The sequence below is a fragment of the Xiphophorus hellerii genome, chromosome 5 (genome assembly GCF_003331165.1).
Source record: "Xiphophorus hellerii strain 12219 chromosome 5, Xiphophorus_hellerii-4.1, whole genome shotgun sequence".
Taxonomy (NCBI): Eukaryota; Metazoa; Chordata; class Actinopteri; order Cyprinodontiformes; family Poeciliidae; genus Xiphophorus; species Xiphophorus hellerii.
Window position 1 is genome coordinate 12,411,824 of NC_045676.1, and position 17,194 is coordinate 12,429,017.

The window sequence follows — 17,194 nt, forward strand, 5'->3', positions numbered from 1 at the left end:
CTCTGAGGCCTTTTTTTCTGGCTCACTTTTACATCAGTAAGCAATGATATTACAGCTATTTAAATCACACAGCATGGTGATTACATTACTGCAGTCGGAGACAGACTGTTCAGACAGATAAGATTCCACAAAGTTTGTCCTTTACTATATGACTTTGTCAAATTCTTGATTAGTGTTAAAGGAATAGTCTGGACATTTTGAAGTAAGGTTCTGTGAAAACGTTATTGACTGTTAATATCTTACATACAGCAGATAACTCTCTTGGCATCTTCATTTAGTATAAATCCAGATTAGTTGGTCTAAGGGGCTGCATGCAGCTAGCCACTAGTCCAAGAGGTGACTTCAAACAACTCCAATCTGAAAACTCTCAGAGATTTATGTGAACACATTTAATAAACTTTTAAAGGTTTGCCACATTCCTATTGAGTGGTGATATAGACATAAACTGATGTTTATTTATACAGGAACTGGAAGTAGGTCTGTAATTTTTTTTTTTTAAATTGCCATGGGACTTTTGACAAACAATCTTTGATTAACCGTCTGAATTTTTTAGGACATAGAATAAATATCACTTAACGGAAAGTTACATTTAGGGTACGACACTTTACATATTTTGGGAACAAAACATTTCTATTTCTTTAGTTTTAAACAGTTTTTTCATGAAATGCCAGAGATAATGCAGAGTGCCATATGTAGCTTGCCATAGAAATGTATTCTTCTGTATAAAAATGTTATCTGTTTGCATGATAAACTCCCTTGAGAAAACATTTGTTGTTAATTGGTATTATATAAACTAACTGAATTAAACTGAAGAAAAGAGCTCCCGTTTCACAACTTTAAATATGGCTCCACAAGGTCAAACATCCTAACAATTTACTGTCTTACAAAAAGCACATTCGGCGCTTTGAAAAATTATGTAGTTAACGTAACACTTTTGTGAAACTTATATCAGCTACAGTCTGGTTGGCATGACTTGCAGTAAAATAAACAACTAACTCGGGCCTCTGTCTTGGTGTGTCACTCAGGAAGAGCATGGCAGATGTCACAGTCAGACAGCAGGGAGTGTCCCATCAGACCGTCAGTTCCCAAAACCACACACACACAAAAAACTTTGTAAAAGTCCACTTGAAGTCATTACAACGCCACCAGAATACGCTAGGGTTAAAAGCTTGTGGGGATGTTATCTCTAAAGACCATGGAAGGGTCAATAGTATTAGCTTCATTAGTTAATTAGCTTCCTCAGTGAGTTAGTGAAAACAACTAATTCACAAGCTAAAAATCTGCTTTCTAGGTTGTTGATTTGAAGAGTAGAAAAAATATGATATTGTGTTTATTAAGTATCTTCAGTTATAGCTACTGTTCAGACTAACTTAGTACACCTTGCTTTAATTTCTGTGTTTTAATACATAAATGGTTCATGTTGTTTTAATCTAACATGATTAGATTACACAAATATACACACAGATTTGACTACACTGTTATCTATTAAAGAACGAATAAATTAAAATGGGAACCCTAAAACTCTAGACAAGTACATAACATGCAATTTCACACATCGTAATTATTATTTTATTATTATTATTATTATTAGTTTTTTGTTTTGTTATAATGACACTGTAAAACTGTGGTGCTTTTATGCTAAAAATCCTGCACCATCCTTTTACGTGCAGCAGCTCTGTCCAGCAGTTTGTCTTTCATACCTAGTTTTAACTTATATAATTCCTGCAACCCATCTCCGCCAATTATTTTTTCCCCCAAATGCACCGCATAAATATTGTTACATAAATACTCATCAAAATGTAGGCTACTGCATGAACTTCAAACAAGAATATGCCTTTTTTTGGTGGGCTGCGGGGAGGGTAAAAATCATCTCCACATTCTTCTTTTTTTTGTGTTGTTAATCTTCCCTTCCAGCTAATCCAGTGGGAAGATCCTCCATGATTATCTCTCCCCCTCTATTCATAATCAGCCCCAAACCGCCTGTCATTTTTGCACCTCCCTTCCTTCTTCCTCACTTGCGCCTCCGTCTTCCCTTACACTTTTTAAGCTCATCCCCCGCCACATTCCCCATCCTCTTTTCTTTTCCTAACAAGCCTTTTAGATGAGAGTGAGTGACAAGAATAAATTATTTGACGCAATTTAGAGATTCTACTGCAACTGTAAGTGATATTATTGTGTGAGATTGTGACTGAGGCACGGTACAAGGCAGACAGATAAATAGTGTTATTATTAGAAGCAAAACAGTGATTTTGAAGGGATAACACAGCGGTAACAGCCCGTGTGTGTGATAACGATAATGAACAAGTGTGTTTCTAAGGAGGAGGATTGTCATGACATGGATGTTTTAATTAGATTAGACCCAGCATGTTTCGATACCCCGCCGATCAGGGAATAGTGCATGTGGAGTGTTTGCTTGCACCTACAATACCTTACAAAAAAGTATTCACACCCCTGGAATTATTTTCACGTTACAACTGCCAACTTTGTTTTACATTTATATTACAAGCTAACACAATGTAAAGCATACCCTTAAAGGTACATGGTTTCAGCCTTTTCTTTACAAATAAAATTCTAATTTGAAAAGTGTGGCATCCATTTGTCTTCAAGCCTGTGAATCAATAATTTGCAGAACCGTGTTTTTCATTCCTGTGGGGTCCATGTCTACTAGGTGTGCACTTCTTACTGTCTTTGCATAGTAGTTCAATAAGACTGTGAACAGCAACGTAAAGGTCTTGCCACTACACACACATATACACGTATGACTTTTATTTTGAGGTGTCAGAGTAAAGCTTTTCATTGTAGCTGTGGCTGTATGTTTTTGCCCTGATTTAAAGTGAATCGTTGCACCATTATACATTTTTTTGCAATCTTTTAGAGGTTTCATATTTTAAAAATGAACCTTTATGTAGTTTTATGCATCTTCCTCTCAACTCAAATCACCTTATCTGTTATTTTTAAAGAAAAGCTTTCTCACTTCATGATCCTGCCACCATCATTTATTATATTGGAGATCACAAGCTTAGGGTACTTTTGTTTGTTTGTTTTAGTCATAAAAGTATATTTGGCTTTAATCAAATCAGAGTATCTTCTTCCAAATATTCTCAATTCCCAAGTTATTTCATAATTGTATGTGCATGTGCGAAGAGTAGAAGACTATGCATCTTTTTTCCTTCCTCTTTACAATTTTGCATTGTTTTATGTTGATCTGTCACATAAAATCACAAAAAAATACATCCAGAAATACTTTTGCATTGCACCGTATTGTAGGTGGTTTGGTTCGGTGAAAATGTGAGTTACAGACACATCACCTGTGTGTCTTTCTTTCTCTGTGCATCACTGTCTGTATTTATGTCTGCCTCCATTTTCTCTCCTCTGCACCTCAGTATCTCTTTCCTCTGAGCCCCATCTATTAAACTCAGCAAAACATTATAGTCTTTTTCCATCTGTCTCCACTCCAGTCCTCTCCTTTCAACGCATCCTCTCATTTCCCATCTCATCCATTCTGCTTCTCTGACTGCTCTCTCCTCTTTTTTTTTATTTCCAACCTCCCCCCAGCACTTCTTACCCGTTTTTAGCTTCTCATCCAGGCGCTCTTGTTTTTTATCTGACTTGTCGCCATGTTGTTTACTCGATCTGAGGGGGCTGTTTTCACCATAAAAAGCAGCAGGCTAAATCACCAAATCACTCAGAAGCACAAGATAGCAATACACCAAAGGTATAATTAGTCCTTAATTAGAAACTTTATCTAACACTTTACACGGTTGTAATCAGGAATGTGCTAACGAACTAGAATTGTGAAATTAGATGCCGACAATTCAAACGAGGCAGGGTAATCTACCTCAATGTGTCAGACCAGTTGCTTGGAGACACGACTTCAGTTTGAAGTATAAAAATTTCTCATTATTTCTCTTTAAAGAATGTCAGCATTTTTTTTTATTTAGCTCTTTAGAAAAAGTTGGGAACTCCTCGAGGATTCAAGCCTGTGTTCTACTTTGAAGCACTTTGTGAGAAAACATGCTTGCTACAAGAGTCTGTAAAGCAAAGCAGATGATGTCATGTGTAAAGCAATGATTTGACATTAAGGTGTATGTTTTCTTTTTTTTTTTTTTTTTCAGAGCTGGAGGTAGCCAGACTCAGCACGGATGGAAACCTTGCGGATCTGACGTTTCCTCAGTCAGAGCAACATGGAAACGCCATCCAGCTGTCAGCCAGCACTCTGAAGCAGCACGGCAGAAATGGTAGAAGACAAGTTTCATGGACTCTCTTTCACTAATACTTGCTAGGGCATCTGTGGGCCTTCTCAACCTCTGCTTAACTGAAGATCATTTATTTTCTTTTGTAAACACATTCACTGTTTACCACAAATGTTTAAAAGTGCATGCTTGCTTTTTTCTTGTTTTTTTGTGAAAAAAGTCAATACGCTTTAGTTCTATGTGCCATGCTCATTTGTGAAGGGAAGAAGAGTTTTCTAAATCAACCTAGTGTGATTATCTTTATTTGATGTTAAAATTTGAGGACTGAAACACTTAACAGAGACAAAAACAGGAAATATGCTTGTAAATATTTTTCACAGCACTAATAAGTAACCCCCCATAAACCAGCATGTTATGGTTAATTTAGCATATGAGGCAGAAGATTTTTTTTTTTTTTTACATATATTGAGAGCATCTTGTCCATCTCTTCTCTCACAGGTGAGATCAGGATGGCTTTTGTGCTGTACAGGAACTTAGGTTCTTACCTGCCGACGGAGAACGCCAGCGTCAGACTGAGCAGCGAGGCGGTCTATCCAAATTACTCCGTTATCGTGAACTCCCCGGTCATCACAGCGTCGATTAACAAGGAGAGCAATAAGGTGTACCTTTCTGAGCCCGTCGTGTTCACTGTCCAACACCTGCAGGTAAGTGGGGGCTTTATCAGCAGAATTAAAAAAAAAAAAACGGTATCAGAAGAGAACAAGCCTGGAAGTTACTGTCAGATCAAATATACTTCCCTGCAGTTGTTTTGCACAAAGAGAAAGAAAAGTTTTTTTTCTTTCCTTCACCTGGTTATCTCAGCAGGAACACTGCATTTCATATTTCTCACCCATGGATTTTCATCACTAGAGGTTTTAATATTTTTTTTAAGGTAACTGCTACCTGAATAAAAATTGGTCATTTATTCAAGGTTGGCTGCTTCAAAATGGTTTTTTTGTTTATTTGTTTGTTTTTCTGCTTGTAAATAGTTTATATTTTCAGCCTCACAAGTTTTCAAGGAACTCACAGGAAGTTCATTGAAAAAGTATCACAATCACTGGCTTCCTGTGTGTTTTCAGTAAATTTTATACTTCCTTTAAAAAAAAAAAAGCAATTTCATCTAAAAGAACTTCAATGTAACATGCTTCACACACCCAGCCCTCTTTTATGATCATTAATGTCTGCTGATCAGGTGCTTCTAGCAGTTCCCAAGATGAGGCTGAAGTGAAAAGGGGATCAGACTTTTGCTGTGGCAGCACCAAAGCTATAAAACCAGCTGTCTTCAGACATTAAATCCTCCTCATCTCCTGGTGTTTTTTAAACACCAGGAGATTTTTCCTCTATAGCTTGTAACTCTAATTGAGATTATTAATTTGTTTTTTAGACGTTTTATATTGTTTGTGGTCTTTTTATATTTTCTTTATTGAAACAGTGTGCTCATTTTATCTTCATTTACACTAAGGCCCATAATTATTAATCTTTCTTAGATAATAAAATCATGCAAAAGGTGTATCCATTTTGAACAACCAAAAATGATTTATTTTCATTTACATTTTATAGCCAAAAAATAGATTTTAACTATATTTACGCTTCTCAATGATCAGTGGAAAAATCTTTACTGGCATTACATAAATCAGACACAATTTCAATGTTTCCACTGGTTTGTTGACAATTTATCTAAAGTGAAGAGCAACGAGTCTGCTTGCCATCACCCTAATCTTTATATCCTTTCATCAGATTGAAGTCAGTTTTCTGGCTGAATTGAATTGGATTGGAATAAATTTACCAGCTGACCAGCAGTGCACAGCCACATGTTTATGATTCCACGAGCTTGAGAATCGTCCAGTCAGTTCAACTTTGTCTGGCATCTCAATAAAATTCAACAGCATGGGAGGAAATTTGAACAGTTTTACAGATATGAATTTTTAACATTTCTGTAATTTATCCATTGTGTTTCTTTGTTTTAACAAATTTGTTATTTTTCTTTCAAATTAAGAGCCATTACTCATAAATTATTCCCTCAGAAAGACTTCATAAAAAGAGCAGAATGAAAAACATGTTGATCATCCTCATGTTTGTGCCCCCATCTCAAACTCAAATTGTGAGTGAGACACTCACATTTTATATCTTGAAAAAGTTTTGACACTGAAATGTAGATGTTCATGCAGTAGGCAACTTGGAAATTTCTATGAAACCTCATTCTTAATTTACCACAGTCAACTATCATTATACACAAGTGTTACAGAAACTTTATTTTTAGGTTTTTATTTCCATGTATTTCTTCACACCTTGCAGAGATTATCACATCAGTGATATCCCTCAAACAAATTAGAAAATAGTAACATGATGCTTGAATACAGTTGGGGGAACAAGCTAGCTGTGCATTATTATTAGGACCTATAGTATATTTGGAGCATGAGCATGATGACTATGCAGTGCCATCTCAAACTTGATTTTTTTATTATTATTTTCAGAACTTACACACTCTGTATATATATATATATATATATATATATATATATATATATATATATATATATATATATATATATATATATATATATATATAGGTGTTATGAATCTGCTCGGTGAAGTGATAAGAGGAGCTAGGGAGTGCGTCGCAAGTGTCTGCGGTGGCTTCAGATGCCTTTGTGTTCACTGACTGCAATTATTTTTACTGCAAGGATTTCACCAGCAAAAACTTTATGAAGGCTCCAATCATCTTTGGAAATTTTTGCAAAGTTTTTAAAAGTGGATGTAGTGATACTCTTTGCTTCAATAATATCACCCCTCTAAATTCTCCCCCAGACTAGACAATCTTATATGCAAAATAGCTTTATGGGTATGAATTCAACAGAGGATGGGACAAACTTCAGTTAGATATTTCATTCATTTATGTATTTATGCTATAGTATGTCCTTTATATTTTGTCCTCTATAGCATAACCTAGAAGAGCATTAATCAGAGAAGAGATAAAGGCTCTGGAGGAGCAGCATGGAGAAAGAAGCTTGAAAGAAGCATTATTACAACTAATAATGGTTCTCGCATAATTGTCACATTGCGTAAACCCAGTCAGGTAACCTGCTTCCTGTAATGTAACCAGCAAATAAGATGTGCCTACTCAATAAAGGAGAGTTGCACATTTCTCAAGAATTACTCATGCAAATAGTGCAATACTGACCTTATTTAACTGAGGTAAAACGACATTTTTAAAAATGGCTTTTAAAAAGACTTCTCACCCCTGATGTCACCCTGGACAAGTGCTCTGTTGCCCATATCAAAAAACCCAACAGATTGTTTGAAGAAAGATGTAAAAATTCAATTTTTCGGGGCGTTCTGTGGTGGCGCAGGGGGTTAGCACGCCCCACGTTTGGAGGCCTTAGTCCTCAACGCGGATGTCGCGGGTTCGACTCCTGGTCCCGACGACCTTTGCCGCATGTCTTCCCCCTCTCCTCACCCTCCTTCCTGTCTGCCTACTGTTGAAAAAATACGAGCCACTAGCGCCGCAAAAAACTCTTCGGAGAAAAAAATGGAAAAAAAAAATAAAAAATAAAATTTTTCCCACTAGAGATCACAATAAATTATGTGGAAGTATGTTGTCAGATGAAACCAATATGGAAAATGTTTGCACATGACTGAACTTTTAATTCTGTAGTGAAACATGAACTTGTCAGTATAAAGTTATACAAAGTGTATGTTTTGGGCTAATTTTAAAAAGAATTGGTGGAAATAACTTTGCTCTTAAGCTATGAATCAGATGCTACTATTACACCTGACCCCTTCCCCCTCCCTCCCCACACACACACACCTGCTGTGGGGCAATAAAAGCTGTTTCTAATGCTTGAATGAGTATTAGGCTATACGTTTTTAGGTTCTTTTGTTTCACTCCAACTGTGTTTGACATTCTCTGGATGAGAAAAGAAGATTCTTCTGATCTAACAGACTGAAGTCCATATTGTCTCAATGACGATGGTCTGCACCAGAGTTTCATTATGTGCTTCTCATTCAACAAGCAAATGTGTATCCAGTTGGTGACCCAGCTTGTTGGCAGCAGCAGACTCCTCACTTGCTCTTTCTGAGAGCAACTTTACAGGCCTAACAAACACATCGACAGTTTACACAACACAAGCCGCTCCTGCGCTGCAGAACGGCACACAATGATAGCGAATGCAGGGCTGTCACCTCCTGCCATGGCACTCTGTTTATTTGTTGCTGCACTTTTGCATTCTGTCTCTTCTGTTTGTTGTCATGTTGCTGTGTGCGTGTGACGCGCTGTGTAATTCCTCCTTCAGTTTCTTCCACCGCGTTCTCACACTCTCCAGCCATTTAAATACACAGATTTCAGAGCCTCAAATAAATATTAATGTCACATAAACAAGTTTAACTTGGTCAGTCCACAGAATGGTTTTCAAAAGTATAATCTTCAAAATGTTTTTTGTTTTTTTGTTTTTTTACCATTGTGGTCATTGGTTGGTTTTGGTAAGCAGTGGTTTAAACCTCAGACCCCTAACATGGAGGCATTTTTTTCCTCTATTGTTGATCTCTGAGCGTTGACCTTAACTGAGAAGAAACATGGCTGCTTTAGAAATGCTTCTGGGGTCTTTTGTGTGATTTGGCACACCAGGCACTTGTGACAAGGTTCAACATTGTTTCATATTTTCTACGTTTGTATAAAATTGCTTTCATTGTGTTTTGCATTAAGCCTTGGTAATGGCTTTGTAACCTTTTCCAGAGAGATAAAAGACTTAGACTTTATTACTTTAGATCAGAGAGTGATGTATTTCTTTTTAAAACCTTTTAGCGTTCTTCATGTTGTCACATAGATTCTGTTTGAGTGATTTCTTGCTTCTACGGGTCTGGCAATAATTATTGCTGGGTGTGGCTAGTCTAACAAAAGAAAAGAAAACGCAGAAGAAATCAGCAAGAAGGGACTATTTTTCATCATAGCGTTGTACTATTTTCCTGGCCATGCTGCACCACCCCCACCTCTCTCGTCTTCTTGTTGTCTGTCTTTGGATTTCTCTTTATCACAATCTCTATTTATTTTTTTTCTTCAGCAGTCAGAGAAGAATTTCAATCCCAACTGCTCTTTCTGGAGCTACTCCAAGCGCACCATGACGGGATTCTGGTCTACGCAGGACTGCCGACTGCTCGCCACCAACCGCACACACACCAGCTGCTCCTGCACCCACCTCACCAGTTTTGCAGTACTCATGGCTCAAGTAGAAGTCAAGGTATGTATGCTCTTTAGTTTTTTTCTTTTGCTTCGCCAGCTTGTTACGGCAGAGGGGAGGGTACTGAGAGGTCAGTTATTCATCATTTCATAATGAACAGCTGGCCAGCTGGTTAAAAGGTTGTGAAGAACAAAGGAGGAGAAGACACAGGCCACATGTGTTTTGCAGATTGGATCTCTTCAGTGCTTGAGTGTCGGTTGGTCTTGGCAGAGAATATTTTTAAAATTGATTTGTTAAGCCTGTTGATGACATTTTACTGACAAAATATTATGTAATACTGACAATAGGATCTCAGAGTTCTGGTTTAGTACAGGAGACCCGGAACAAAGCTCCAGATCGCATTTTGCTGTAAAAGTGATATTTGATTAGAAGATGAGAGCATTTATTTGGATATCTGTGAGCCGTAGTGGGTGTTGGATAAAAGCATTACTGTCCCGTCCTGTCTGGAATAAGCACTTTTCATCGTCTTCTTTTGTTACAATAAGGTTGTGCTTCTTTTCACGCAGCTTTGGATCAAGTGCGACACTGGTTCTGTCCCCATGGGGACGCGGATGTGTGTTACATCTAAAGAGGTCATGGTCAGAGCTGGCTTGGCAGGCCTTTGTGAACACTGTGTGAGGTTTTGAGCAGTAGATCCATCACTGCAATGTTACGGTGAACATTGCTCTGCCTGCCAGCTTGCAGGACACTGATGGATAGAGCTAGCACACCTGTGCAGCGCGGCGTAACGCTGCGGCCCTGAACGCTCAGCGACACGCAGCCAGAACCAGATCAGCCAGGGCTGGTGGTGGCGCTCTGTCAGTGCGTGTCTGGTCTTACAGGAACATGACCCGCGTGTGTTTCCAGTAAACCAAGGTTAAACATAGTTATACTGGCTGTGTGTTTACATATTATTAAATTATCCCCCCCTGGCTTCTCTTGTTTTGCTTTTGCTCACAGAAAGCAGACAGCATGCACGACATGCTCCTGGACGTCATCACGTGGGTCGGGATCCTGTTGTCGCTCGTTTGCCTGCTGATCTGCATCTTCACATTCTGCTTCTTCAGAGGCCTGCAGAGCGACCGCAACACCATCCATAAGAACCTCTGCATCAGCCTGTTCATTGCTGAATCACTGTTTCTAGTCGGGATCAACAAGGCCGATCAGCCAGTAAGAAGTTTGTTCTTATTATAATTCTTGTGGACAGCCATATTATTTGTTTGGCCAAAGGCTCAGGAACTCTGTTTTTTTAACAAGAACATAAAAAAGGAAAATGAAAAAGTAAACTTTATATTCTGCTTAAAGGTTCAAATTATGTCTTTTTATTCTTTCCACTGGTCTGATATACTGCTTTGCCCACAGTTATTGGTACCTCTGGTAAAGATGTTTAAAAAGGTTTCATATAAATACATTATTGGCAACTTCATAGTGTCAGACTAAAAATTAGGAAAAATCCAGCGTGTAATTTAAAGGTATTGATTCATTTGGAAAAAAATTATCTTAAGAATTAATTATTTCATTGACCAATCAATGACAATCCAATTGAAAGTAAATGTAATAGAGATATATTTTTTGATATATATATATTTTTTTACTTTACTTTTAAGGTTGGTCAGAATATTTAAGAACTTCTAATTAATAATCAAGAATTTTCCTGTGTGTCATAAAATTTAACAGTAGCCCATTTATTTTAGTTATTGGCCACTATATAGTACAAAAATCCTTATCTGAGGGGTAAAATAGCCTCCAAACCTTACAGTGATAGCAACAACCATCAAACCATTAAACAGTATCTACATGCAAATCAGGTGCTTGGGATTGATGCCATGTAAAAGACTTTTCTGACCTACAATCACAATGTTATTTGAAGTTTGCTGGGATCTAAACTGTAGCAGTGAGTTCTGATAAGATGGAACTAAAACTAAACTCTTTGTCAACAGAAAAAGGATGATGTAAATTTGTGATACTGTGAGTCTTTTGTTTTACCAAGGTCTTGAGAACCTTGTTAGATTGCATGACAACATAAATTATTTTAATTCTTAAAATGTGTCGCATTTGGGACTTTTGGCAGGAAAATATGAATCCAGATGAACACAGTTCACCAGACACACAATCTTCCTACATCCTATTGAAGATCTGTTTTGAGCTGAAGAGAAGAAACCGCGAGAGAGGGGCCAAAACTCTGAATATGAAAAGAGGAATGGCAATAGACATAATTGTATAGTGACCTCTATTGTCTCAGTGCATTTGAGCAAGAGTAAAATGTGAAAAGATTGTCAGTTGATAAGTAGTGTTCCTACAGATGTGTTTTACTCTGAAGTGCCATTGACATAAACTGCCATTGACAGTGACGTCAACAGATCTGACTGGCACTGTAACATTGTTTTCATAATAGATATGAACACATTTTGTAGATCTCCTGAGTATCAAATAATCATAAACAAACATTTCTCAGGGTGGCTTCCTTTTCTCTCATTACCAACTGATGGACTTACTGCAGTGGTTCTTCCCCAAAATCCCTTGTTTTCATTTTAAAGAAAACATAATGACAGATTGGTTGTACAACAATTTCCAGCTAATTCATAAAAGCATTGAGGACCTGGATAGAGTTAAACTGTTGTACTTTACACGGCAAGCTAATTCACCCATGATAAATATGTGCAGGCCGAGGGCTTTAATTTGCCTGTTTGAAATCCATTCCCAGCAATCACAGAAATGATTTACAACACATAGTGCTCTTTACACAGACCTGCCTCATAATCTATTAAAGCTTATGTGCTGGCTTAGGTGATGTCATTGCTGTGTTTCAGTCTTCATTTGTCACCTTCTCCCTCAGGCTGAAGGAGCTGCAGTCTCGTTCTCTCTTACTGCATTATCCTGTTAACTGTGCAGACAACATTAAATAAACCATTTCCCAAAACAAAGAGCCACTCGCTGCACATTTTTGTAAATGTGACCCCACGACTGACCATTTATTCCAGAGCATCACCGTACTTAAAGTGAGTTCACAGTACATGCGTCACTGCTGAAGAGCAGATTAAGCCTGTATGAAACACAAGGTGAAATAAAAGTGCACTTTAAAAAAAAATACTTTCTTTTTCTCAGGTGTTGATTGTTAATATTTGTCAGTGGCACCTTGAAAAGTTTATTCTTTGCAAGTAGTTACAGTCAAGGACTACTGAGATTGAGCAAAGTCAAACTTAAGTTTGCAATGGAGATGCTACCAAAACAAAACATCATATTGCTATTGAATTTTTTTTATTATTGTGTATTTTTAGTAGATAAGTCTGTAATGCTATTAAATCTTCACATGATGATCATATGGTAATATTTTCACAACTCCTCTTCTATGGGATCAGGTCTGATATTAAACACTACTTGATAATATTTGAATAACACTGGAATTCATTTTGAATGTAATTCAAAAGTTCATTTATTATAAAATGAGCTTTGCATTTATATGAAAACTAATCCTTCACACTTGACCTTTCTATATCAAAACAGTGGGAAGCAGTTCCATTTTGTAGAGTTTTAAAAGGCTTTTTCTTAATGTTATTTCTGACAGTGGTCATTCTTATGATGAAAATATATATATATATATATATATATACCGTATATATATACCGTATATATATATATATATACATATAAAAATTTAAAAAAATTCCCTTCTCACCCACCGCGGGTGGTTCTTATCCTCTGAGCTCGGGTCCTCTACCAGAGGCCTGGGAGCTTGAGGGTTCTGCGCAGTATCTTGGCTGTGCCAAGGACTGCACATTTCTGGACTGAGATGTCTGATGTTGTTCCTGGGATCTGTTGTAGCCATTGGTCCAGTTTGGGGGTGACTGCCCCGAGGGCCCCGATGACCACAGGCACCACTGTGGTCTTCACCTTCCAGGCCCTCTCCAGTTCCTCCCTGAGGCCCTGGTATTTCTCTAGTTTCTCGTGCTCCTTTTTCCTGATGTTGCAGTCGCTTGGTATTGCTACATCTATCACAACGGCTTTCCTCTGTTGTTTATCCACTACGACAATGTCTGGTTGGTTCGCCATTACCATTTTGTCTGTCTGGATCTGGAAGTCCCACAGGATCTTAGCTCTGGCGTTCTCCGCCACCTTTGGGGGTGTTTCCCACTTATATATAAGTGTTTATATATATATATATATATATATATATATATATATATATATATATATATATATATATATATATATATATATATACTGTTATATTAAAAAAACAGTTCTGAGGCTGTCATTATTGAATTTTGTATTTAAACTTTTTTTTTAATCAATTTTCTTAATATAAGTTGTGTGCAGTTAGTAGCATGTTTGCATTGCAACAAAAAGTTATTGGGTTTGAAGCCCAGCCTTAGATCAGCATAGCTTCTCTCTAGGTTCGCTGAATTTGTCCCATAATGCAAACATGAATGTGCTCCTAATTCTATAATTTTAAGGCCTCTGTTTTGACTTCTTATATCTTTCAGTACTGATTTTATTTGATTATTTTATTACTTTTATTAATCTTATTCAAAACCATTTTTCTGATATACTTTTGTCTTAGGTGCATGTCAGACCCCTTAGGTCAGAAGATGCAGATATTTTGTTCTGTTTTATAAAGTAAAGGAAACAAAGGTGTGTTCATGATTAGGTGTTTTGTATGTTTCTAATGTTAAAAAAAACACCTTGTTTTACATTTAACCCTTTTCCTTATGAAAGTGCTGAACATGTATGCTGATTTGATTATACACAAAATTGAACTGAACTCTTCACCTTCAGTAAAGCAATTCAAGCTGCATATTAAGCCAACTACAGAGTATTCAAACTGAAATTACTCAAGTTTGGATATTGACAAGCCTCCTTGTGCTTTATTGCTTCAGTTCAAAGTCGCTGAGTCACTTTGCTGCAATTTCTTTTTCTCTTTTGTGCCCATATTTGTCATTGACTAAAAGTCAGTGCTGCCAACCCAGCTCATCCTTTTTTGTCAGTTCCTGATGAAAAAGCTTTGCTACCTTTGTCTGGAATGTGGTCAATCAGCACAGGCTGCAGCTGTGAATGCACATGTCTCTTGTATCTTCTCACTTATCCTCTTAAGTTGTAGACAGCGAGTGAAGTATGAAAGCATGCTCAACCAATGTATCTGTCCTGAAGTGATTTTTGAGTCTTTGGCCTGAAATATGCTGTTATGGTATGGGATATGTTTGTAAGGTGTGGTAAGTCCAGTCTTCTTTAGAAGTTACATATTTAAAAAAGGAGCTCAACATCCCCTCTTGGAACCTGATGATGGCTGTACCATGTTTTAGGAATGCTCACTTTCAGCAGTGGCCAGACCAGGTGGGAAGGTCAATGGATCTAAATCCTTGAAGAAAGTTGACGAAAGGCTTCTGAAGAAAAAAAGGCAGGCGTTCAACGTCTAGCAGGAAAGCAACTTTAAAACAAAGCGGCAGAACTACAATTAAAGGTTTTGCTTGAAACCCATTGGTTAGGATGACCGAATCAAAGCTCAGATCTGAATAAAATTAAGATCTGTCAGGATTAAGAATTGTTTGAAGAAGCAATTTATCCAATCTGACTAAGCTTGAGCTATTTTGCAAAGCAGAAGGAGATTATATTTTCAGTGCTAAACATCTATGGTGAAACATGTCTTGTCAGCATCATTTTGTGAAGAGACTTTGCTTCACTGAGATTCCCAGTCCAGTCTGAGTGAGATGGAGCTGAAATTTTAGCATTTATATGTGCAAAGCTGTGTTAAAACATATCCAGCAGACTTTCGGCTATTGATACATGGAAAGATGGTTTAGCAAAGTATTTACTAAGGAGGGGAGAAAAAATCTTTTCAGATTCATATTTGAAAAAAAACCAAACTGAACAGCATGTGTCCTTTTTGTTTTCATTTGACAATAACACACAGTGTTGTGTTGATTTGTCACATGAAATCCCATGAAAGCACACCCAAGTTTGTGGTTTTTCAAAATGTGAAAAAGTTTAATTCGTACTTTTGCAGGGCACTGTATCCCTGCCAGCAAAAATTTCATCCCTAAAAATGTTCTTCCTTTTGTGAAAATGATAAATTACTGCTCTAAATCGGACTCATATCCTTATCGCCTGCAGTATATTTTCTGCTCTCCAACTAATCAGTGCAGGCATCCACCAGCTTAAATATTTCTGTGTGTATTTCGACTCCAAGTGTAATTCAAGTCTTCTCTTTCTCTCTCACCAGATCGTCTGTGCGGTCTTTGCGGCCTTGCTACATTTCTTCTTCTTGGCAGCCTTCACCTGGATGTTCTTGGAAGGGGTGCAGCTCTACATCATGCTGGTCGAGGTGTTTGAGAGCGAACACTCCAGGACTAAGTACTTCTACCTGGCAGGGTATGGCGTGCCAGCTGTCATAGTGGCCGTCTCGGCCGCCGTGGACTACAGGAGCTACGGCACCGACCGAGTGTAAGTAGTGGGGGTGAAGAATGCATGGCATGAAGCGGAGAATGGATGATGGGGCAAGGAGGATGGAGGGGAGGAAAGTGGGGACTGAGGCTGGAGTGCCTGCTGTCATTTTGGCTGCGACTGCCACAGTGGACTCAACAAGCTTTGGCACTTCTCAAGAGTCGATACAGAGAGGCTGAGAGGGGAGAGAAGCTGAGAAGGCTGAAGAAGAGGAGAGAAATATGGGGACAAGCAGCAGAGAATGCACCACAGAGTGCCTGCGTGAGCACAACAGCAAAAATGTGTGAATATGGAAGGATTTAGCAGGCAGGATAGAAGGAGGGAGCAAAAGAAGTGTGGCTTAAGTGTGCGAATGAAAGCATTTGAAAAAGGGGGTGATAGAGTGGACTGTTAGCCTGTGTACACATCCATTCTGGTTTGCACTTGACTGTGTCAAAATGTGGCTGGCCTCTGCTGCAGGGGCACACAGTGGTGGGGAATGAGGATGTGCTTAAAAAGCACAAGGTCGTGTATTGACATATGGTTGACACCTTTGACCTCAGACGTTGCCGGACTCCTAGAAAACAGCATGCATCTCATTCATATGAAGCATATGCAAAGTAAGCAACAAAAAACTATGAAGGCTATACCCAGTTTCACTTGAGTGTCCGGTCCAAAATCTGTGAATACTATGTGGTAGACCAATGCAAGGTCGTTCATTATTGGTAAGTGGAAGTTTTTTTGTTTTAAAGAAAAATCTGTAGAACCATCTTTTGCTGTAACTACAGCTGCAGGTCAGATAAATGCTAGTACGTACAAGAAGTAAAACTTCATTCATGGTTGCAAGAACAAGATAAAAGTTCATTCTGGCCAGGACATTTTATTCTTCATGAGAAACTTAAGTGCAGAACTGCTAGGAGACAGTGAGAAATGTTGACAAATTGACAGTATTTCCATTTTCATTTATTAACCAAAATGAGAAATAGCTGATCAACACACAACTGTTAGACACCACATGAGAGTCCAGCCCGGGTGATACCTGTCAGTTCAGGTGAACATTCTCATGTTGGTCAGTCTGAAATTGCGCCATACCCTGTCCAGATGAAAGCAACATAAAATCCCAAAAATGTACATTAAAGTTTTGATCATGTAATATTGCTAAATTCGGAAACGTTTGCGTACTCATTAGCTGTCCCTCATTATGTGGCTGTTTGAAATTTAAACAGGACATTAACAAAGTGAATGTTGGAATTTGACAACTGGTATTGGCAGAAAAAAAATATCTTCCAATTAAAATATTGAAATATTGTAAGGTATATAACCTTTAAAAGA

At 37.9% G+C, this 17,194-nt stretch overlaps 1 protein-coding gene across 12 annotated transcripts in view; it reads left to right on the forward strand.

Annotated features, from left to right (window-relative positions):
* The window catches only part of adgrl3.1 (adhesion G protein-coupled receptor L3.1), a 166,078-nt gene that overhangs the window by 125,458 nt on the left and 23,426 nt on the right, over positions 1-17,194 (forward strand). For 11 of the 12 annotated variants that reach the window (XM_032562033.1, XM_032562038.1, XM_032562039.1 and 8 more), the window contains 5 exons: positions 4,116-4,238; positions 4,692-4,897; positions 9,290-9,466; positions 10,406-10,615; positions 15,663-15,883. In XM_032562033.1, coding sequence (XP_032417924.1) covers positions 4,116-4,238; positions 4,692-4,897; positions 9,290-9,466; positions 10,406-10,615; positions 15,663-15,883 — 937 coding nt within the window. The remainder of the gene's footprint in view (positions 1-4,115; positions 4,239-4,691; positions 4,898-9,289; positions 9,467-10,405; positions 10,616-15,662; positions 15,884-17,194) is intronic. The other variant, XM_032562035.1, reaches the window with a different exon arrangement.